The sequence below is a fragment of the Dermacentor andersoni genome, chromosome 2 (assembly GCF_023375885.2).
Source record: "Dermacentor andersoni chromosome 2, qqDerAnde1_hic_scaffold, whole genome shotgun sequence".
In the NCBI taxonomy this organism is placed as follows: Eukaryota; Metazoa; Arthropoda; class Arachnida; order Ixodida; family Ixodidae; genus Dermacentor; species Dermacentor andersoni.
In genome coordinates this window covers 212,170,075-212,194,118 of record NC_092815.1, presented here as the reverse complement: position 1 = coordinate 212,194,118, position 24,044 = coordinate 212,170,075, and the positions used below count along the sequence as shown (strand labels likewise).

The window sequence follows — 24,044 nt, the reverse complement described above, 5'->3', positions numbered from 1 at the left end:
GCACTGACCTCGTTTGTCTCACTGCACCAGCGGCGTCAGCCAACCAAAGCACAGGAAACGGGCGCCTGTAGTCAGCAGGGTTTCTCCCTCCCGCTTCCCTTTCCCACTCAATGGCACTCCAAGTGCTCCTCGTCACGTGCCTTTTACCCACACGCCCCTTTCTCAGAGTGCAGGGCGGCGCGCCTGAGATTGTGGGAACACTGCAAGAGCTTCGTGAGGAGAAGCACACTTGCGGGGGTGGGATGTGATGGGAGAAGCGCACTTGCGTGGGTGGGGTATGGTGGGAGGAGCGCACTTGCCGGGGCACAGCTCAGCACGGAGTTCAATGCATCGATATGCCGGTGCACGGGAGTTCTATATACGCAAACAATAGCGCCATACTTTTGCATGGGATTCCCAAGGGGATTTTTCAACTGTTCGATATAGGCAATAATTCGATATATCCGGGTTCGATATATCTGGGATCGGCTGTATTATGAAATTTTTTCTCTTTAAGTATACAGCCGCTGACTGAATTTTCAGACTCCAAAAATTTGGACATGCTCGATTAATCGGTCTGCTTCACGGCACCGCCATTCTCCCCATAGACCATAATGTATAACAACTGCCGAAAGTTCGGACACCTTGCAACCTCTCGTCTGATTTTTCGGATACTCCTTGAGCCAACTCGATCGAGAGCACCATGCACCGACTCTGACCGGTGCATGGTTTGACTTGCTGAACGCCATTTTTGTTTTGAACGAAGCCTCCTTTCTGCCCCACAAAGTGGCGCTACTGCAAATCGCCGCTCATCATCATCGTTTCTGCCTTGTTCGTGGCCACAGCAGTTCCGGTCTCAGCTTAGTAAGCATTGTCAAGACAATCCAGCAGCTGATTTGTTTCTTCGTGCACGATGCTGCGAGTAGGCCATGTTTTTCGTTTGTGCGACTGGTGTCAGCGTGACAGCGTGGTGATGTTTACATTGTGTGCTGCGTCGAGGTTGCGGTGATCCAACGTGGCATACGGAAACATCGCATCAAGTGTCTAATGACGCAGACAGTGCCCACGCAGACTGCGCTGGAGAATGCCGGGAAGCGGGTGCTGGGAGGACTAGGATTTGTCGCCTTCCGATGTGCTCCCTACTGATGCCTAAAATGTTCTGTCGAGACCTGCGCAGTGGTTGCATTGCGATTCCGGACACCGTCTCATTTGACAGTTTCACAGGTGCTGACACTGCTGTACTGACATGCGCAGAACTCAACGATGGCGAGATCACTCGTTAGGTTTCTGCTGCACCGCCAGACGATGACTCTGAGTTGGAATATGACACACCATGTGCTACACTGCCGTCACATGCGGAGCGTGTACAAGCAGTGACTGTGGTTTCAGCCGCCTATAGTGACCGTACGATCCTGTCCGAGATTCAGGCTTATCTGATTGCGCGTAAATGGAACAGCGTGCAACGCCTCATTCATGATTTCTTCAAGCCTACTGCCGAGCATGAATAAGCGCGTGGAAATAAAGGATTTTTTTTTTTCTACTCTGCTTTTTTGGACACCTGCTTATTCAGACACTTCCGCAGTCCCCGTGAGCTCCGAATAAACTGTCGGCGACTGTAGCACGGTTAAATGGCGACAGCCACATCTCCCTGAATGTAGAAAAAGCAATTCTCTTCAGGTTTGAAGAATTAAAAATTGTTTTAATTTGCATAATCACAGCAACAAATACTACACAAGTGTTTGAGAGGTTTGCACGTTGGTACTACTTGAATTGTCCCGTCCCCCCCAACCCCACATCATCTCGGAGTATTCGAAACGTACTTCACAGATGCTTTTCATCGTGTGTGATAATACCAGCAATACAGAATCACAAATTAGTGTCAAGGTTCTGAAAATCAGGAGGCAAAAATACGATTTTACCATGGTTGGGAGTGTATCGAGCTTCCACTACTGTGTGAATTCTACACTGTTGCTTCCGAGTTAGTTTTGAATAAGATTAAAGCCAACATCTATCAAAATGTACAGAAATGCCAGGGAGTCCTAGGAGGATCAGGAAACCAAATCCAAGTTCCTAACAGCTCAGCTTATCTTCAAATTCAGCGTTAAGAGTAAGCCTACTGTATAGTAATTCTCCAGTAGCCGCAGTTAGGTTAAAATCACTAATTGCTTATCAGGTGCAAGTGGCCCCAATGCTAAAGGGCAACTCCAGTGTTACTTTCACCATATTATGATACTGTCATTTCCAAGTGGCACTGACAGTCATGTCACTGGTAGGGTGGTTCAATTTGCTTATAAACTCATCAATAATTTTAAATAACCAATAAACGAGGTGCCGATAATGAAACAGGTAGCTGCTTCATGTGACGTCATGATGAGTCGGATGACGTCAGATCCTACATTGAAGTAATGTAAACATGCAGTACACATGGTGCTAATGCCAAAAAAGCAAAGCTGATGACGTCTCCTGACGACACAGGGAACTTCGAACAAAACAGAGATGATTTCAGCGACAGTATGAGTGCTAAAGGATCGTCGTTTGCTTTTGGCCAGCCGCCGCCGCGCGAGGCAGCTGATGTGCCCAAGCTCATTGCATTGTGCTGTGGCAAGCAGAGAAGCACCGGTTATCAAGTCTGTCAAAACGATGACTGTCGATCCTCGTCTCATAGAAAAAGGTGCCTGCTTCATCGTTTCTGGGCGAAGTGGATGTGTAGTCTCTGACATCACAAACAGAGTGGCCAGTAAAAAGTCACTTTCATAGGCATGAGTCGGAAACATGCAACCAATTTTTAAAATTCATTTTCAGGAAAACTAAATTACTTGCCGCCATATCATTAGGTGAAGATAATCAGAGTGCAAAAGAGAACATATATTTAAAAGTTTAGTAAGGTCAGTGGACATAAAAAAATTGCCAGAGTCCCTTAATGAAAATGCACCTTGTTCCTTCACGTGCAAATTACCTGCTGAAAAGCTATGGTAAGCACAACCTTAACAAGCAATGAACGGCAGATCAACCATCCCAGATGATTGGTTCTGGGAGCTACTCCTAGTGTGTGCAACTAAAGAAACAATCAGAGGCAGATGCAATGGAGCCAATCTGCAAGGGAGAATGCTATGAGCACTTTACCTCGCTTAGCTGCCGAATGGATCAAAAAGGACGGGCAGAAGTAAAGACATGATGCCCTCAAGTGCCCATGTCCATACAGTCGAGGCACCAAGACATGCCTCACAAAGCCCATGTTGACATCCTGTTACAGCCCTCCTCCCCTTGAATTTACCAAACAGCACTGCGTCCCATGTTCCTCATATCACATAGTAAAGCACAGTGAGCCACATACCCTGCTGAGCAAGAAGAATGCTGAGATGCCTGAAGCATGAATTTGGCAGCCTTGATGCCATGAGCTGGCATACGAAGGTTTATTGACCAGTTGCCTGCTCCTAAGCTACGCGACACCTGTGGTAAGCCGATATTTCGCCTTCGCTGCCTTGGCTGTGCGCAACACTGGTTAACACTGCTAGGGCTAATATTGTAAAACACAGGAATAGCTGAGAAAGTGGGTTGGAGGATGGCTGCCGCGGTGGCTGAATCGGCACACCTAATGCCAAAGGTGTGGGCTTCGTCCCTACCTGTGGCTAGTTATCTTTTCACCCACTTTCATTTACTTTTACCTTATTATTTCTACGTTTCAATTAAGCATAATTACCTACCTTTATGCTTTCTCTGGCTTCATTGTCTTCTACTTCGTACAGTTAACACAGGGAAGGTGAGAGATGGAAATTCACGACAATGACTAATTTGTCATATACTGTGTCGAGAAAAGCATATGTGGCCTTGCAAAAGACAAGTCTACTTGTCGAAACGTTGGCTCCAACTTTTACCTTGTTCTCGTTGTGCATTTTGTATGGTTGTCACATACACTAAGATTTGGTGACTGATTTCTGTTTGAAACTCTTGCTTACAGCAAGAATAGCACTGGAGTGTGCTGCGTATGAAACCGAATGTACTGCCATGAGTGACTGATCCAAGATAACGGCTTCAGCAGGTGTTCGGCTCTCACCGTCTGGTTCTGGTATCCCGGTGGCAGTGTCACATTGCCCGATTCAACCAGGCTCTCCAGCTCCTCTTCGCTGAGGAAGGATGTCACCAGGGGTGTCACCTGAGTCGTCGACACATTGCCTGCCTCAGCACTGGCGGGCACAACTGCGGGAACAGCAGGGGCACTGGGGGGCACAGCAGGGGATTCGGTGGTAGCATTGTGCACCAGGTGCTGCTGCGGTGCCGGCTGTGGAACAGCTGTGGTCAGTGGGGCTCCAGCGGCTTGTGCCGAAATAGCGGTAGGCATCATGCCTTCGACTACTGAAGATTCCTTCTTGGACAGCTCCGGCGTTTTTACAAAGGGTGCCTTGGTAGGCATCTTTTTGTTGTCCAGTGTCGGCTTCTTGGTGACTTCAGTGGCACCGGAGCCCCGCCGGACACGGTGGAGCGGCACAATGTCCTCACGTGACATCTCCGCAGCACCGCCACCAGACACATCATAATGCACGGCTGCAAAAAGGAACACACATTGCTTGTTAAAGCTTTGCCATCACTGGGCTGCAAAAATGACTTAGACAAAAGAAAAAAAGAAAACAGCTGAATTATAATAAAAAACTCAATACTGCAATACAGCCAGAAACTTCCACTCAATGCAAAAATTCATGTCCGTCTGTTGCTGTATGTAAATACAGGCTGTATCTTGTGGGAGATATGGGTTTCTCCTCCGTACTCTTGGGACAAAGGAACGACAACACAATAGTGCAAACAATCACAAGGGCATTTATTGCACCTTTCATAGATCAATGCCTGCTAGCCGAGTTGCTATCCCCAAAACATGCCGATGGGCGCGCGACAAATCTAGAAGTCCGACTTACCGCTACCGCATTGCGAGCGAATATGTTCGCCCCATGCTGGATCCCAACGCCTGGTCGTTCGCGTGTACAGTCACGCCAACGGTGGCGCGTTCCAAGGCGGCCATGCGAGGCGGTCTCGCAGAAGCATGGGTCGCCGCGCGCGTGCGGAATGTCCACGCCGTGCGCCGACCCGCCGGGAATGAGGAAGCCCCTTGTCCCCCGGCGCCCAAGTAACCTCGCCTGTCGGCGGCGTTAGCAGCTGTGCAACACTAGCGCCATCTCTCGCACTGCGCTTCAACCACTCCGACCGCCGCGGGCGCCAGGCCACGCGGCGGGCAAAGCCGCCCTGCAGGAGACGAGCTATGCGGGAAAACTAGATCTCAGGGGAGGTGTGAGAGTCACACATCCCCACAACCTTTAAGAGCCCTTGCCCATTTCTTGAAAAAGCTTTAACTAATGAGGGCAGGTACCATCCTATCTTCACAAACTAATACAGCATCTGACACTCATTTTGTTTTAAATTTGCAACTGAAAAATGTTTGTGCTCTTTGGAGCTGCACATCCCTGTTTTTTGATGCACTTGTATCATATAACAAATTTCAATCAATCAATAAATCATAATTTTGTTTCCAGAAAGATAGTTGGGTGAAAACCAGGCACGATGTGGCCAGTGGCAGCTGGAGGGTGATGACACAAGGCAGCTTGCACAGGCATGTATGCATAGCAAACATGCAGTGAAGGAAAAGAACAAGTACAATTAACTAGCATATATATATATATACACCATACGGTGTATGCTGCAGTAACAACATCAGCCAATTCTTACTGGATTAGTCATGAGGTATGTTCTCATTGCAATAAAGGTTATAAAAGTAATGATACAGACAAGTACAAACAACAGGTACGTGAAATGAAAGTGTAGGGGAAGAAATTGTGTAGAGTACTCGGTATGGCGTTAAAATGAGGAAAGAAATTGTTGTGCAACTGTTCTTCCGAAAGATTGTGAAATTGGTCACAGTCTTCTGAATGTTTAGTCAAGAGGTATGGGACACTTAAGCGACTGTTTGGCATAAGATGGGTGCCATAGTGCAATTAACCAACCCTCGGGGAGCCTACTGCAAGGATAGATTACCTTCCTTTCTCAGTTGCAAATTATAGCCAAAAAAATGATGCCCTTGTTCATGAGAAAAGTGAGTGGTACTCATATTTCAGCAAAAAAATTTATTGCTTGATAAGGGAGAGAGAAGACCCTGGTAAAATCGGTGCATGAAATGCTAGCAATGATTGTTAGCAACGGATTGCCATTTTAAATACAATAAAGTTGTGCACAGATGAGACGGCATGATTGCATCCCATACAAGTGCATGTAAAAAAGTGCACAGAAAGAATCGCAAGATCTTTTTCAGTAAAATATTTTAATCTCACTCTCCCAGACTTTTCTGAACATGCCTGCTAGGTGTCGCTGTCTTGCCCAATAGCTCACAATTGGAAAAAAAATGAATTACGTGCCTGAGGGGGTATCGAACCTTGGTCCCCCTGAACAGCAGCCCAATGCTGTAACCCCAATCGCACGTATACTTCTACCGTGCCAATTCCAACTACTGTATTTATCTGAATCTAATGCGCACCTTTCTTCCAAGAGAATGGGTCCAAAACTTGCCCGTGCATTACAATCAGATAAGAAACCAAAATCGAATTCATAGAATTGGCAACAGCCATTCACCAGAGCCGTCAGACGCAGAATCAGCGACAGAGCCCATTTTTGCTAAAGTGGCTGCTAGTTCGGTGCTCAACTATGCTCTAGAGAGGTATGCTTGGCCAAAAACTTTCAGAGGCACTATCACTTCTGCCAGATTTCACGTGACTTGGCATCAAATGAGTCAGCGTAATCAGTCCATAGCATTTCTGGTGCTTAAGGTCCCCAGACAAATCAAATTTACAAGGTAGCAACAGTCACTGTTCTTTGCACCCTCCTCCTCACTCTCGCACTTACTCTCTTTTTTCAACGTCATTTGAGCCTGTGATTGGCACATTGTTTGCATGTGATGTGCTAAGGTGATATTGTCGCAGCCTAGTAGGAGACGGGAAAGCCGGCGTAGAGGACGTATGAAAGCACTTTATCAGAGCAGTCAACGTGACGTCGTTGTCGTCTCTTTTTCCACTCGCGCGCTGCTTCAGCGTCATTCTCATCGCCTGGCACATACCCGCGGCGACCATATAGGATGTGGCATTTGCCCCTCCCTTGAACCAACCGCCGAAGGCTGTGCACAGACGATGCAAAGTTGAGGTCATGAGGAAATGTATGGCTTCATACTACGCACGTGCACAACCTCGGGCGGATGCCACCGGCGTTTGGAGCAGTTACGGCTGTCGGGGACAACTTCATAATTCACATCACTGATGCGGCGCAGAACTGTGTACGGGCCGAAATATCTTCGCAGGAGCTTCTCAGACAGCCCCCGCCGACGAATCGGAGTCCAGACCCACACCTGGTCACCGACGTTGTATGTGACGGGTCTGTGCCAAAGATTGTAGTGTCGGGCATCGTGTTCCTGTTGTTCTTAGATTCGCAAATGCGCAAGCCGCGTGGCTTCCTCTGCGCGTTGCGTAAACTCCTCGGCACCAGTCTCGTCGTCACCGCACACGTGTGGCAGCATTGCGTCCAACATTGTTCCCACTTCGCGTCCGTAAACGAGGTTGAAAGGCGTCACGCGTGTTGTCTCTTGGCGAGCCGTGCTATATGCAAATGTAACATATGGTAAAATCTCATCCCAGTTCTTGTGGTTGACGTCGATGTACATACTCATCATGTCTGCCAGAGTCTTATTCATACGTTTTATCAGCCCATTGGTTTGGGGATGATAAGCCGTGGTCTTTCGGTGAGTGGTACCACTTAGTCGCAACACGGTATTCAGAAGCGCAGCCGTGAACGCAGATCCTCTGTCTGTTATGACCACTACGGGAGCGGCATGCCTTAGGACGACGGCTTCGACGAAAAATTGCGCAGCTTCGGCTGCTGTTCCACGTTGGATAGCACCTGTTTCGGCGTATCGAGCAAGATAATCTGTGACGACGATTATCCATCTATTTCCGGCAGTAGACAGTGGAAATAGACCTAAAAGGTCCATGCCAATTTGTTCGAACGGCGCTTGCCGTATCTGAACAGGATGCAGCAGTCCAGCTGGCTTGCCGGGTAGGGCTTTGCGGCACTGGCAATCCAGGCATGTCTGCGTGTAACGTTTCATGATCGACGCAAGTCTTGGCCAATAGTACTTTAGCCTAATTCTTGCCAATGTGCGGGTGTATCCCAAGTGACCAGCAGTCGGCTCGTTGTGACAGGCATATAGGACTTCGTCGCGAAGACATGCAGGAATGACGAGTAGGTAACTGCTGCCATTAGGTGAAAAGTTATTTTTATAGAGAACGTCGTGGCGTAAGCAAAACGAAGGCAGCCCTCTCGCGAATAACCTCGGCACGCTGCTTGTTTTTCCCTCTAAGTAATCGAAAAGAGGAACCAGTTCTGCGTCCTCGCGTTGGTGGTGTGAAACGTTGACAGTATCTAGCACGCCTAGAAAACCCGCGTCATCATCGTCGTGGACTGCAGTCTCAACAGGAGACCGAGAGAGGCAGTCGGCGTCGGTGTGTTGTTTCCCCGATTTGTACACAACCGTGAAGTCGAACTCTTGGAGCCAAAGACTCCAGCGCGCAAGCCGACCAGCTGGATCTTTTAAATTCGTCAGCCAGCAAAGTGCATGATGATCACTGACAACGGTGAAATTCCGATCATACAAATATGGCCGAAATTTCAGGACGGCCCACACCAGTGCGAGACATTCTTTTTCTGTAGTGAAGCAGTTAGCCTCCGTCCTTGATAGCGTCCTGCTGGCGTAAGCAATCACTCTTTCGGTGTCGTCCTGCCGCTGTACAAGCACTGCACCAAGGCCGACATTACTAGCGTTGGTATGAAGAATCGTAGGAGCGTATTCATCAAAGTGTGCGAGGACGGGAGGCGCCTGCAGCCGTTGCTGTAGGTCATGAAATGCCCGTTGCTGGTCTTCACTCCACACGAAGGGGACATCTTCTCTGGTGAGATGTGTTAATGGCCATGCAATGCACAAAAATTCCGCAATAAATCGTCAGTAGTAGGCGCAAAGGCCCAGAAAACGTCGCACGACCTTTTTATCTGATGGCGTTGGGAAAGTAGCAACGGCAGAGATTTTATCAGGGTCAGCTCGGACACCTTCACGACTAACAACGTGACTGAGAAATTGAAGTTCTTCAAAGCCAAACTGGCACTTTTCAAGTTTTAAAGCTAGACCTGCTGAGCGTATTGCTTCAAAGACCGTCTTTAGTCTCCGTAAGTGTTCCTTGAACGTGACGGAGAAAACAATTACGTCGTCGAGGTAGACCAGACAGGTTCACCATTTGAGGCCTGAGAGTACAGTGTCCATTAGTCGTTGAAACGTTGCTGGCGCAGAACACAAACCGAAGGGGAGCACCTGAAATTCATAAAGTCCGTCGGGCGTCACAAAAGCGGTCTTCTCACGGTCTCTCTCATCAACTTCTATTTGCCAGTAGCCACTTTTCAAGTCCATCGCCGAAAAGTAACGTGCGTTTCTAGCCTGTCCAGTGAATCGTCGATACGCGGTAGCGGATAAACGTCTTTCTTTGTTATCAGGTTGAGTTTTCGGTAGTCGACGCAAAAGCACAAGCTACCATCCTTCTTTTTCAACAATACGACAGGCGATGCCCAAGGACTCTTAGATGGCCGAATAACGCCGTCCTCAAGCATCGTCTTCACTTGTGTTTGTATTGCCTCGCGCTCTTTCGGTGCTACACGATGAGGATTCTGCCGAATCGGTCTGGCGTCAGCTTCGGTGACAATACGGTGCTTAATGAGCGGCGTCTGGCTAACTCGTGACGTGAATGAGAAGCAGCTCTTAAACTCATCGATGAGCTCAAGAAGGCTGCTGCGTTCGACAGGCGATAAGGTGGGACTGATATCAACCACAGGGGCAGGCACAGTCATGGCAGTCCTGTATTGAGGTAAATTCGTCGAAGTAAGCAACAGCCGTGCCTTTTACAATGTGTCGACGTTCCCTGGTAAAATTCGTCAGCAGGAGTTCAGCACGTCCGTCGTGTACGTTAATTACACCCCTGGCGATGGAAACGCCTTGACTCAGTACCAGTACGTCGATGTGTTCAGTGACGCCAGTCCCAGTGTTCAAGTTGTCGCAGATTACAGGCACAAGGGAACAGCTTCGCGGCGAAAGCATGACGTCGTCGTCGGCGATACGTAAGCCGAGTCGCTGGTGTTCCACAGGGTCGACGTCATCTGAACTCGTAGAAAATGTGACGACGAGGTCACGGACGTTAATCACTGCACCATACTCTCTCAAAAAATCCATCCCCAAAATAAGTTCTTTACAACACTCAAAGAGAATGACGAGGGTGGCGACGAAGGTTGCACCGGCGATTACTATTCTGGCTGTGCATTTTCCAATCGGCGTCATCAACTGGCCGCCGACAGTTCTGATGTTGGGCCCGGTCCACGGCGTCTTCACTTTTCGCAGCCTGTCGGCCAGCTTTTGACTGATTATCGAAAAATGGGAACCAGTATCGACGAGAGCGGCCACTTGGTGGCCGTCAATGCAGACGACAAGATCGGCGCTGACGTCGTCGGTTACAGGGAAAAGGCCTGTCGAACTTCCTCCCGAACGATATCAGTGACAGAAGCCACCGCTGGTGCCATAGGAGAAATCCCGAGCTGCTGGATCTCCTCTCGCACAATCTCTCGGATGACTTCACGGAGAGACGTGCCGCCGCTCTCAGGTAGAATTGAAGCATTCACTGGCGAGCTCTTGCGATCATATTGGCGGTATCGTTGCTGTAGTGCTCGTTCTATAGCGGTAGCCTCCTTGGTGAATTCGGCAACTGTCGTCGGTGGGTTCCTCACGAGTCCGGCAAACAGTTCGTTCACTCCGCGCAAGAGATAGCGTAACTTATTTTCTTCGGCCATCTCAGGGTCTGCTCTGCGGAAAAGGCGGGCCATGTCTTCTGCAAACATGGCAACGCTCTCGTTTGGTTTTTGAATAGGGGATTCGAGTAGGCGCTGCGCGTTGTCTCTTCTGTTGGTACTAGTGAACGTGTCTAGCAGCTGGGTGCGGAAGGCATCCCATGTGGTCAAACTTCTCTCCCGGTTCACAAACCACATCCGCGCACTGTCTTGAAGCGCAAAATAGACATTAGACAGCTTTTGCTGGGAGCCCCAGTCATTATAACTGGCGACACGCTCAAATTGCTCCAGCCAATCTTGGACATCTTCAAAAACGTCGCCATGGAAACTTTCTGGTATTTTAGGATTCTGCAGCGTCACCTGCGATGGAGTTGCAGTAGCCATGGCGAAAGTTGGTAGGCGCATTCCAGCAGGGTCCTGCAAAGGGTTGAACTCGGGCGTCAGGCCTAGCAGGCGGCGACTGTACCGGTGAACAGGAGTTTCGACGAACGAAGGTGATTCCGCTTTCGAGGTATGGCTTCGCGAAGGGGTGCCGAGCATGAGGCAATCCTACCCCGCACCTCCACCAGTGTCGAAGCCTAGTAGGAGACGGGAAAGCCGGTGTACAGGACGTATGAAAGTACTTTATCAGAGCAGTCAACGCGACGTTGTCGTCTCTTGTTTTTCCACTCGCGCGCTACTTCAGCATCGTTCTTATCGCATGGCACATACCCGCGGCAACCATATCGGATGTGGCAATATCTATTATATTGCAAAAAGTTCAAAACTAATGCGCATGCACGAATCATCTGGTCGGACGTTTGCCTGAAGAAAAGGCGTAGTTCGTAGACAAGACATAGGACAATGTTTTAGAGTGTGCTATGGTAGCTGGCATAAAAAAGTACACAGCGCTGTAATAATCTGCGTGAGAAGCTCCTTCCAGCTCTGTAAAAGTTACTGGGGCCTCGAACAACGAGGAAAGCAAACACATAGAAATGTTTTCATCTGTGTTTTGCTGCCTGCTACCAACTGGTGTGGTGTCCCAAGTGCCCGCAATGTTCGTCATTGAGCAACAACATGAAAAGGGTCGTGGTAGCTGACATATGAATTATACTCAACTTCTGCAAGCACCTGCATTTCCATATCTTGCATCCTTGCTTCTGCTAAACGCCACTTAGAGTATACTTCATTGAAGGCAAGTTTTTTTTAATGTTCATTTTTTTTCTTTTTTTTTCTTCTTTTTTTTTTTAGTGTGAAACGCCACCCACGTTGCCGCCCCGAAATAGTTGTATGGCCTCACCAGGCCCTCGTCACGAACACGCAGCCAGATGCCAGAGTCGGTGATGTACCACAACAAATGTTTTTGCGCTACAACATAGGCCGCATTTACTTGAATGCTGGGGCTTTGTCTGATTTGCAGCACATTTTTTTCTGAGCAGCTCCTTCAGGTTTGGCTAGCCGACAACAGGGGCAAACATCCTTCTGAATATGCTCACCCACGTTGCATTGTCTGCTCGTCGTCTAGTTGGTATTTCACCGTCACCGCATACCAAACAAGATCAGAGTAGAAAATAATAATGCAATCAACCATTAGGCTTTTAAAGTGTTCCACCTTGTCAACGCTTCATCAGCTGTGTTGCCATCTGCTAGGTTAATTTAGAACCCCTTTTTTACCTTGGCATCATCTGTGTAGGCCTAAAAGCGCAAAACAAAGAGCTGATCTCAATAACGACGACAAATCGTATCTAATGTCCTGCCTTCAGCATGAAGTGAGGCTAAGCGATGGCTGATTTCATATTTTATTTCTTGCCGTCAGAGTGGAGAGAAAGTAACAAGCGTGAATTTGGATCGAAGCAGGCACATGCGAGGCGCCATGGCTAGTGGTGTAAAATATAAAACATGCACAATGTCACTAGTTGAGCATCACGCATTATGCTTTTTCCTATACTGTACCTTATACTTTGAACTAAGCAACTGCTTCTATCAAAACATACATGTTTCTATTCTGCGTGATAACTCACACCAAACATTCCCTTTTTTATGCATGCCCTCATTAGTTTTCACCCTTCTCGGGGGCGCTCGAGTGCAGTTCAGGGTGGAGGAAACCAGCAGGAAAGGAGGAGTGGAGCTACCTTGAAAACTTGCTTTATCTAGGGACCTTACTGCTGCTCTAGCAAGCTCACCATCTGCGCACAGTGCCAGGAACGCTGTCGGCCACATACTTCGTATAATCCAATGCAGTCACTTGCAAAAATGACAGCAATATATGAAGTAATCATTCGAGAATACCATTCCTGTGTGGTTGATATCAGTGGCCAATGACTCACAAATGGCAATGACAATGCGCCACTTTCATTATGAAAGCTCAATAAAAAAATCATCCCTGTCTGTGAAGGTAAATTCTGCCCGTCTCACTTTTAATAATCACGCATGTGGGGGGCATGCTATATCTTTATTTTCAAAAATCGGCGGCATGTTATATGGGTGTCCCATGGTGCATTTTTTATCGCGATAGGGCCCAGTTGGGATTGAATATTTGGGTCACGATCGGCTTCTTTCCTCAAGCTACGGGAGGGAGCCAATTGCAGTTAAGAATTGCGATCCAGATTGGAAGTGGCCCTGTGACACCAGTATTATATTCAGGTGCACTTTTATTTATTTATTTATTATTATTATTATTTTCTTTTGCTTTAAGCCCTCGAAAATAGCGCGTGCGTTACATTCAGGGGACAGTTCAAACCAGGTAAATATGATAGCTCTCTGTAGATGATTGCAGTGTGTTACATTGTGTGTACTTGTGCATGAGACCACATGCACATGCCAGTTTCCCTTATGCTTAAAACACAAGAATGAAATTGGACATATTTATAGAATTTGATTAACCACTTCATGAAAGCTTCAGTAGGTTCCAAGATGTGCGTTGGATCTGCAAATTTTTTTTTTCTAATGCCGCCAAGACAAAAGAATGACAACACCTTTTGTCACAACGAACGAACAGGGGGAAAGGGCTGCTGCATATTTTGAATGAGCCATGTGGTAGTGAGTTTGGAAGCTAATGCAATATGGTTGCAAGTTTTATGTTATTTCTTTTTATGTTTCTCTTTGCCCGTGGCGACAAACATATCACATACACGCATTCTTTCATATGAAACAGCTCAAATGTAAAGTACCAGTCAGCTCATACCCTGTCAACTACAGCCAGCAAACAACCAAAAAGGCAATCATTCCCCGGGAGCTTCATTTAATGATTTTGCATGCTTCAGATAGGCCACTTCGGCAGACTATGAGTAATAAATGTAACAAAAAAAAAAGTGCTACATCCTGGCATAATCGGAGAGCATCGCACAGCTTGCACAGCTGCTTCAGTAAGCACTCCCTTCAACAGGCAGACGTCTCATGCAACGTTTCCTGCATGGTGCAATGGGGTCTGCCTGTGTTTCCTGCTGTGAATTATATGGCACAGCTTGCAGCATGTGTGTATTTGCTCTTTGGCAAGCTTTATGCTCTGCTTTCATCTGTGTCCACTTACAGAGAAAGCTTTACAGGCAAGAAACTTCTGCTGCACCAAATGTAGGAGGTAGCTTTTACCATAGGCCATTTTCCCACTGAAATTAATGTGAAAAGCAGTTTGTGCAGGAGATGTGCATTAGAGCACAAGGACTGAGTGAGAGCACACATAGACTCACACGGAAAGCCTACTTCTTGCTTAATATGCAATACCAACTCACCCAAAAAGCAGCACTGCTAAATGAAACATGGAAATGTACCAATTTGACAAACGCTGTAACAACCAATCTGAAGAAGATATGTCGGCTCTGAAACTAATAGGCTACAATATACAGGGTGTCCCAGATAACTTTAGCCAAGGTTTAAAAATATGCAAAGGACTCTAAAAGGACTCTGCAACCAATGCGTGTTATTGGCTATTGTATAGAGCAAGTCACACTATTTCTTGTATTTTGCTTAATTGCATAAAACATCAACTTGAATTAACGAACTACACAATTATTAACTCTAGGCCAGAACTTTCAATGAGAAAGTTGTAGAGCATTCCAGGAACAACTTCCTATTTGTTATGTCACAATTTCTTCTGTGTTTCAAATAATGTCTGCGAAAGATGAAAGAAGGCACGTAATATGCACGCTTGCGTGCCGCGATTGCAGTGCTCTCAAACATGCCGCACATGAAGTAATAGAACCTTTAGCCTGATGTCCAGCCTGATCCGCTTATCACTGTTATGAAGTGCCGCGAAGGAAGCACATCGCTGGTGTAAATCATGCAGTCAACGCCTGCGCCGCTGCCCTGTCATTTTTGAAGTCGCAGCATGTGTTGTTCGTTCATAAGTGGCATGTTTGAGAGCACTGCAATCGCAGCGCACAAGCGGACAAGTCACATACTTCTTTTCATATTATGCAAGCTTTCTTTAGGACACAGAAAAATATTATTACATAACGAGTAGGAAGCTAGAAGCTGCTAAATTAGATGTTACTGTAAGCACTCTACAACTTTTTCATTGGAAGTTTTGCCCTAAAGTTTAAACTTCAAAAGTGGCTCATTAAGCTTGACTAATTACGCAATCAAGTAGAATAAAAAGAATAGTGTGACTTGCGCCATACAATAGCCAACCATGTACATCCGGTCACATACTCCTATAGGGCTTGGGCCCATTTTCTAACCTTGGCGAAAGTTAGCTGGGACCCCCTGTATACTGCTGTGAGGAGTTTCTTTTGTACACTTTGTACTGGTGTAAGAATGTCCACAGGAAAGTGGTATTTTGCAAATCACCGTACCTCAACAGTCAACAAAACATTGCATGTGCTTCTTTTCACAACTTAGCTTTGTGCCTTCTCTGCTAAACTTTTCAAGAGACCAAAGAGTTTGTTGCATGTTGCACTGAAGGCTATTTGGCTGCTACAGCTTGCTCTGCTGCTTTCCACCTGTAGTGGGCGACATGATGAATATAGGGAGTGACTGTGATACTTGAATAGAGATTGTTTCATTGTTCAGTCATTTCATGGCTACCAGAAAATACAGAAAATGCTCAGCAATGGCTACAGCAATGTTTGGAGGATTGCCATTAGGTACCTGTTTATTTTATTGATGCACCATCTTAACATGATGATATATATCCAAATAAGTCACAAAGGATAAACACTGGTCAAGTGCTCCGCTATGCGGATGATTATTTAGTTTGTTTTATTGCACTAACGGGCCCGGCAATCAGCAACTTGTTGACAAATTTGACATGTTTCCCTCAGAAATGAAGAAACTTGTTTCGATTTATGAGCTTACCAATGATGATAAGATTTATTTTCCTGACATGCAATTAGACTTTAGGAGTGACTATGCATGCTGATGGTACAAACACATCGTATTGAAATGCATGCTTTCGTTCATGACAGACTAGTTGGACTGACATGACTATGTGTGCTCCAGTGCATACGGATGTACGATGGGAAGACATTGTGAATTGCAACCTTTTTGCTAAGACCGTTTAATCATTTGGAAGTGGCAGTTGTGGCCGTTGTGCAACGCCTAAACTCTGCGCTTGTACTTTCAGGAGCCACAACACTATAACACTGCTCGGGCCCTCTTGGCTCTGGATTTATCAAGTTTTCAACTGCTGAATTCTGGATGCGACGGGCGAGCTTGTGTGGGCTGAGCACATGCTGCAAATTCCTCGACGGTCACAGCTGCAGCTGCGTGGAACAGCTCCGTTCTACCTCAAAAGGCATACAAGGAAGCTTCAGCAGTTTCTCAGATCATTTGGCAGAGGCAGTTGTGCAATGCCTAAACTCTGCGCTTGTACTTTCAGGTTGGTTATTTGCATTTTGTTTTAGCTGCTTCAACTATATTTAGCTGCAACTGTTGCCAATGTTTGTTTCATTTGCCCCTTTTACCTTAGTTCATTTTTTCTTGCTAGTCCACACCTTTGTTACGTCATACCTACGTGTCAAGAACTTGCCAAAAACAATTGGAACAGCTAGAACGACATTTCATGGACAGGATTGAATCTCTTATGTTAGAAGTGGGCTCTAAACTCAAATTGAAAGACTTTGGTCTGTCTAAAAATGCCTCGCTTCACAAAAGCATTGACTTTATGAGCAACCTGTTTGATGAGTTCAGAACCAGGCAAGGTGAAATGATGGCTTCAAACAAGGCCCTGTTGGCCCAAAATGAAATGCTTGGGAAACCTGTTGCTGATTTGGAGGAATATTCTAGACTAAACAACATTGAAGTTAAAGGAATTCCTCTGACAAAGAGGGAGGCCATTCTGAAGCATATGGGCGATGTCATTGAGTGCCCTGTATCTGAATCTGACACTGAGACAGTTCCTCGTGTTTCATCCAAATAATCCGATCAACATTTTGAGTGGTCACTTTGTTTCAAGAGACAAGAAAAATGAATTTGCAAAGAGGGCCTGCAAGGCCCAGCTCCGAGTGAGCCACCTTGGGTTTTCTGGCACTAACGACACAGCTGTTTCCGTGAACGACCATCTGACAATCGGTAATAAAATACTGTTTGCATAGGCACTTGCTCTGAAGAAGGCAAAAAAGTGGCTCTGGACTGAGAACAGTCAGATCAAAGAGCGAAAAACCAGTGCTAGCAGGGTGTTCAGACAGCCGAGTCGGATCAGTGCATATTCACGCAAGAACCTTTTGTGCTGATTACACATGCCCTTTATGTATTCGTGTAAACTTCATTTTTTACTTAGCCACAATAATCCTTCGTTGATTAATTTTAATGCACGCAGTCTACAAAAGAATCATGAAGGGATAGATAAAGTTTTGTCTTCGCTTGATCATGATTTCTCTTTCATTTGTGTTTCTGAAATGTGGCTTTCTAGTGATAACAGTAATGTGCATGGGTTTCGTTCTTACAGTGCTGAATAATGTCACCGTTTAAACAGTAGGCATGGCGGTGCTGCTATCTTTGTTTCTCCCCGCATCAGTTACACTCGTAGAAATTATTTAAGCTTTCATGTTGACTGCTGTGAAACGGTGTGGGTGGAAACTAATGAGCTCCTTGAGGCATGCAGTACTAAATGCTTTATCCTTGGTTGTGTTTATAGGTCACCAGCTTCTAAGGTTTCCGATTTCCTTTATGCTCGTGATAACATACTTAACAAGTTACTGTCAGAAAATAAGAATGTAATGATTGTGGGACATGTGAACATCAACCTGTTAGATGTTAATTCTAGCTTGTATATAGCCTACACTGATTGCTTTAGTGGGTATGGCTTTGAATCCCTCATCACATCACCTACAAGATGCATTGGTGAGGGCTCTCATTCACTAAGTGATCGTGTTTTAACAAACCTAGACGCTCCCGTTATGGCAGGCATCGTTAACATTGACCTCACTGATCATTTTCCAATTTTTTTAGTTTTTGAAACTCGTTTGGCTAACACTGTCACTTATTACTTCACTATAGTATTTGACACTGATAAATTCCTTTCTACTATTAGCTCCACTGACTGGTCAGATCTCAATTTTATTGAATACTCAATAATGGCTCTTAATTTCTTCTGCAATTTGGTCACTAAAGTAGTCAGTACTTGCTCTAGAGAGAGAGAGAGAAACATTTATTTCATTCCTGCCCCCTGTCCGGGGCTACAATTGCTCTAGAACTGTGAAATGTAAAAATTGATTTAGAAGCCCTAAATATCATTGGATGACAGATCGTCTATTAAGAGCTCACAGAAAACAATTTGTACAAGAAAACTAAAAGACAACCGTTCAACTGTTCTCTGCTAACACGGTACAGAAAATATCGTACGTTCTTAACACGACTCGTTTTGACACGTTTTGACACGAAGTCAAAAGGTGTTACTACGAAACAGCATTCTTGCAGAATAAGAACAATCTTAAAAAGCAATGGCAGCTGCTTAATGACTTTTTGAACAGCGACCTGCCTACGTTTATCTCTAAAATTGTACATGACAACCATACTTTTTGTCGGTCTGCTCAGATAGGAAATGGTTTTTCAGATCATTTCGCATTACCTAAGAGAAGCGCGTAAAGAACATTTAAACCTAAAATAGACTGCCTGAGCCATTCATTTTTCCTTCATCCTGTCACGCCACATGAAGTGCTTTCTACTACGCTTAATTTTCGTAACACAAGTCCAGAATTAAATGGTATCTCAGTATGCCCTCTAAAACTAGTCGTGATGCCATTTGCGAGCCCCTGAGCGTAGTAATTAATGTGATCTTTAAATCTGGTGATTTTCTACCATTGCTAAAACGTGCAAAGGTAATTCCAGTTTTTATGAAAGGTAATCAAGAATTATTATCAAATTACTGTCCAATTCCTGTTCTTTCTTCTTTATGTAAAATAAATGAAAAATTTTTCTTGATCAGATTAAGCTAGTATTAGGAAAATTTTCATATAATTAAGTCCTGCCAGTTTGGTTTTTCGTCTGGAAGCTCAACTACTTGCTCTACTTTGTCTAACTGACTTTATTAATAGTCTTGAGAATAATGAATTCATCGCTTTCATTTTCTTAGACCTTACTAAGGCATTTGACACTGTTAATCACACAATTTTATTTCATAAACCTGAAGACTATGGAATAACTGGTCCTGCTCTGGCCTTTTTAAAAAGTTGTTTGTTGGGTAGGAAATTTATTGTATATGCGTGTGAAACATTTTCCCATTCTAAAAAACTTAACCAAGGGGTACCACAGGACTCAATACTGGGCCTTTGCTTTTTTTCTGTTTACATTAATGATATGCCAGAGGTCACAGACTTTAAGTCATTACGTTCTGTACGCTGACAATACAACCACATCTATAGCTGATAAGTATCTCTTCTCTACTAATCAAATTAAACAAGAGTCTTGGCTACTTAATGAAGTTGTGCAACAACAACGATCTAATCATTAATCCATCTAAAACAAAATTTCTAGTCTTCCATTTGCACCAAAAGTAGCTAATTAACTCCTTCATTAATCTTAGACAACCATTTTATTCCCATTAGCAATTCCATTTCATTTCTAGGTGTTATCCCTGACAGCTATCTGAAGTTTCGCCAGCACATCAACCATGTCAAGCAGAAGTGCGTCTTGGTAACCGTGCGCTTATTAAGGCATGGCAATACTTTTCTTCTTGTGCTTTGCTTTCGTTCTACTTCATGTTCATTCATTTGCACATTAACTACGGATTAATCGCTTGGGGTGATACATATATATGTTATTTGTTATCAGTCCAACATGTGCAAAATCAAGCAGTATGTATAATCACCCACAGTTCACCCCGTTCAAATGGTACCGGCCTACTTGAGCAGCACAAAATTTTATGTGTAAAAAAGTTATTCAACTACAATTTAGCAATAATGTTTTATAAATTGCTCGATTCCCTATCGACTTTTCCATACATTTAAAGTAGCTCCCTTAAGAATACCAACTCCATCAAGTTCGCTTCTAATTATAATTTTTTGTTATGATCAGTTCGTGCATTTACATTTGCTACCATTACACTGCAATCATTTTCCTGGTTCACTTAAGATATGGCCCACATCTATTTGTTTCAAAGCTTCGCGAAAAAGACGTTCTGCTAGCCTGATAAGTTTCTATAATAAATATATGTATATTCAAGTAGATACTATTACTTCTGCCTCGCACCCCATCACCTGATTTTTTCTTTTCATTGCAATGTTCCCATTGCGTCACATCCTCTCTTCTTGTTCATTCTTGCTTGTTCTTCTACTTTTAAGATTGTAGTTTTTTACACTTCCATTGTTACTTCTGTTACACCACATGGCATTAGAGCATTGTTTGTTGGGGCTTCCATGTTTATTAACATTTAATTTTTTGTAGCTAATATACTATTGTCATCCACTGTTATGCTGCCAACAAGTGCACAATTCTGTTGCAGTTTCCAACCGAGGGTCCCATTTTCAATATTAATACTTTGGGACCCTCGTCTGCATACTAGATTTATATATTTGTTTTGTGTATGAATAAACTTGAACTTCAAACTTCAAAGCGTTATAACACTTAGAACTGAAGTTGAACAGCGCAAATAAAACAAGGACATGAGAAAACAAATACCACAGACAAGCGCCGACTGCTAACTGGAAGTTTATTTGAAGTTCTCCAGCCTTTCTATACCTTTTTCAGCATAGGCATGCGTACACCAGTCGCATATGCGCCTGCAAAATGAGCAATGCTTGCAACGCGAGTGTTCAGGTACATTGACGGCTAGTTAACTGTTATGAAGAAATATATGTGTATGCATTTTCATGACCCTGTCGAAGAAATTTTGGACATATTCATCAACTCATCGGGAGGACTGAAGTTCACATATGGATTACCAATTAACAACCGCATTCTGTTGCTCGATATTAATCTCTGTTTTTCTTTGGATGAGCACGTATGCTGGGCATATCATCCCAGATATAAGAAAACCTTGTTGTGCTACAATAGTGCACACTCAAAATTGGTTAAGAGTGCCATAGCAACCACTTCCATTAAGGCAGCGCTAAGTGTCGTGTGAGCATTAGTGTGAGCGCAGTTTTTTAAATCAGATAGCATGATTACAGAACGCCGGTTTTCCCCGTTCTGTCCTCACTTCAGTATGTGAAGCTATCTCGCAGAAAGAAAAACAAATAAGTTTGGAACCAACACACAAAGAAAAGAACAAAGAGAAGAGACCAGCATGCAGGGTGCCATACTTGTGCAAGTTGTCACACAATCTAAAGAAAGTTTCCAATAGACAAAATGTTAATTTACTTTTCAGTGCCCCTTGCAAGATTTCCTCGATATGCAATCGTATGAAAACACTCGAAAGGCCCCTGTGCACAACCAATCATAAATCTCATTTCACAGACTGCAGGCACAACATTATCTATCAGATACCACTGAGCTGTGAAAAAGCTTATAGTACAAACGTGACAGTGTTTCACTGACAAAGCTCATCAGCACAGCAGTAACGCAAATAATGGCTATGGGAGTCATTTAGCAGGACATTGTAACAAGTGTCTCTGCACTCCCATATTTGAAAAAACAAAATTCATAGGGAAAGTAAAAGATAACAGAGAAAAAGGGAAATAACAGAGCCACATCACATTAGACAGGAAGGAGATAAACGTGTAAGCGGTTCCTCTCTTGCTTTGTCAAAAAAAAGAAATAGCTTTCTTGCTTTAAAGGTTATGATGTTGCTGATTTTGCAGATGTATGTGCGACTGGTGTACGCATGCTTATGCTGGAAACACTATAAAATGGCTGGAGAATTCCAAATAAACGTCCAGTCTGTGGTATTTCTTTCTTTGTACTCTTGTTTTATTTGAGCTGTTTAACCTCACTTCTAAATATGAACCAACTAGCTTTCACCAAGATCTCATAAAATGAAGCAATGCAGACGAGTTGTGTGTGCAGCCAAAAATGTGTGGAAAGAGAACACGCCCAAAAAGAAAAACCTCCAAAGAGAACACATCCAACACGTAGTCACGCACTGTCAAATGAGATCAGCACCGCCTGAATGCACAAAGGGGCACTGGTCGAGGCAATGTGGCAACATCTTAGTTCTCAGAAAACATCCACAGGACAGAAACTATGGGAAACAGCGACATCACTTACACCTTTTCAAACCACCACTGAGCAGTTGAACAGATACTGTGATGCAGATTTCAGAAATATTTTTGCTTGAGTCAATTTATTTGTTTTCCCTAAATGGGTGACATTATTTGACAAACAGCATGACAAGTCCTTATTTGAAAAGTGTTGCTGCTCGCACCACAGCACAGGAAGAAACATTCATTAGTGGCACTGATGCAATGGAATCTGTGCAAGAACACACTAATAGCAGCTGTCTTAAAACAACGCTTCTGCATAGTATCCTGTGCACTCACAAATGATGAAAGTGTTTTGTTCGCAATGCCTGCCAATCATACAAATTAATGTATCTAACATCAATAAGTTATTCGTTGCCACTTTCCTCAATCAAAAGCTAAACAAAACAAAACCATCTGCGTTTTCATGCGCAGAAGCAGAGACTGAATTAGGTAGTCACCTGCTGCGCTGCATTTGATGAATAGGCTTCCCGTGGCGCAGTGCAACAATTGCAAATGCCAGCACAGGCTCCGGGTCATCCCTCACACATGCCAAGAGCTTCATTTCTGCTTTGGAGAACTTCAAAGAGCCAATGAATACAGATTCAATTTCATTGCCGACAGCCTAAGTCATTCATTTTCAAATGAAAAACGCATCTTGTTTGAGTTCATTGTTTGAACACCTCAAAGACCTCCTGGAGTTATCTAAGACAGCCAGGACTTTGTGATGTGATGTATATGCAAAGGACTGCACAAGCACTGCTAAGTACTGTTTCATCTCACCGATTGTTGCATTGATAAGCTGAAAACAATGCGATGTCAGAAAAAAAAAAATTATCTGGTGCTGCCCAGCATGCAAAATAACAGAGCTCCAAATTGTAAAAGAAGAAAGAAAACAAAGCACACAGTACGGAGTAAAAGGATGTGGTGGATGGGAGTGCCCAAGTTTCATTTTTACAACCAGGAAAATGATTTAAAAAGTTAGCAATAAAAATGAAACCAACATTGCCTGCAATGTAGGACAATGGCATAAAGAAAGAGCTAGATGGATTGGATTCCTATGGAAGAAAGCTTTGGAGCAGAAAACAATTTACTGGTCCAGAGACTAAGCTAGTACTACATTTGGCTCAGCAAAAAAATTGTGCTAGCTGTACAATGACTGTTATGGCCCTGCTCGCATTAAATATGAACTTTTCTCAGCAAAAACGTGCATCTTCAAGATTTGTCTTCAGCACGAGCAGCAGCATAAAAATGTCAGCTGAAGCCATTCTCCACTTATGAAGCAGTCACTGATTGTCATCCATGTTCGCAGAATCTTACCAACTGTCCCACGTGATTGCCTTTTTGATCGGAAAGGCTGACCATTCATGGAGACCGTGTTAAGTGTCAAAGTGGAAAAATGTGTATGTGTGTGAAGTGTGAGAATGCAGTCACGTGGTAGAGGTAGAGAGGGGTTAGGAAAGTTTAGAAGAGCTAGTAGGTATATATATATATATGTAGGTACAGGGTGATCAATTTTAAAATGATCACCCTGTACCATGAACTATCAACCATGAACAATGCCCACTATACAAGCCGGAACAAGGTGCTGTTTCGCTTTGACTAGTGTTCTAGATATGGCAAGGGGGGTTG

The 24,044-nt window shown here is 44.4% G+C and overlaps 1 protein-coding gene across 1 annotated transcript in view; it reads right to left on the bottom strand.

Moving 5' to 3' along the window:
• Window positions 1–24,044, bottom strand: part of l(1)G0289 (plexin domain containing lethal (1) G0289) — a 95,667-nt gene that overhangs the window by 68,132 nt on the left and 3,491 nt on the right. The window contains exon 2 of the mRNA XM_050186953.2: window positions 4,034–4,521. Coding sequence (XP_050042910.2) covers window positions 4,034–4,521 — 488 coding nt within the window. The remainder of the gene's footprint in view (window positions 1–4,033; window positions 4,522–24,044) is intronic.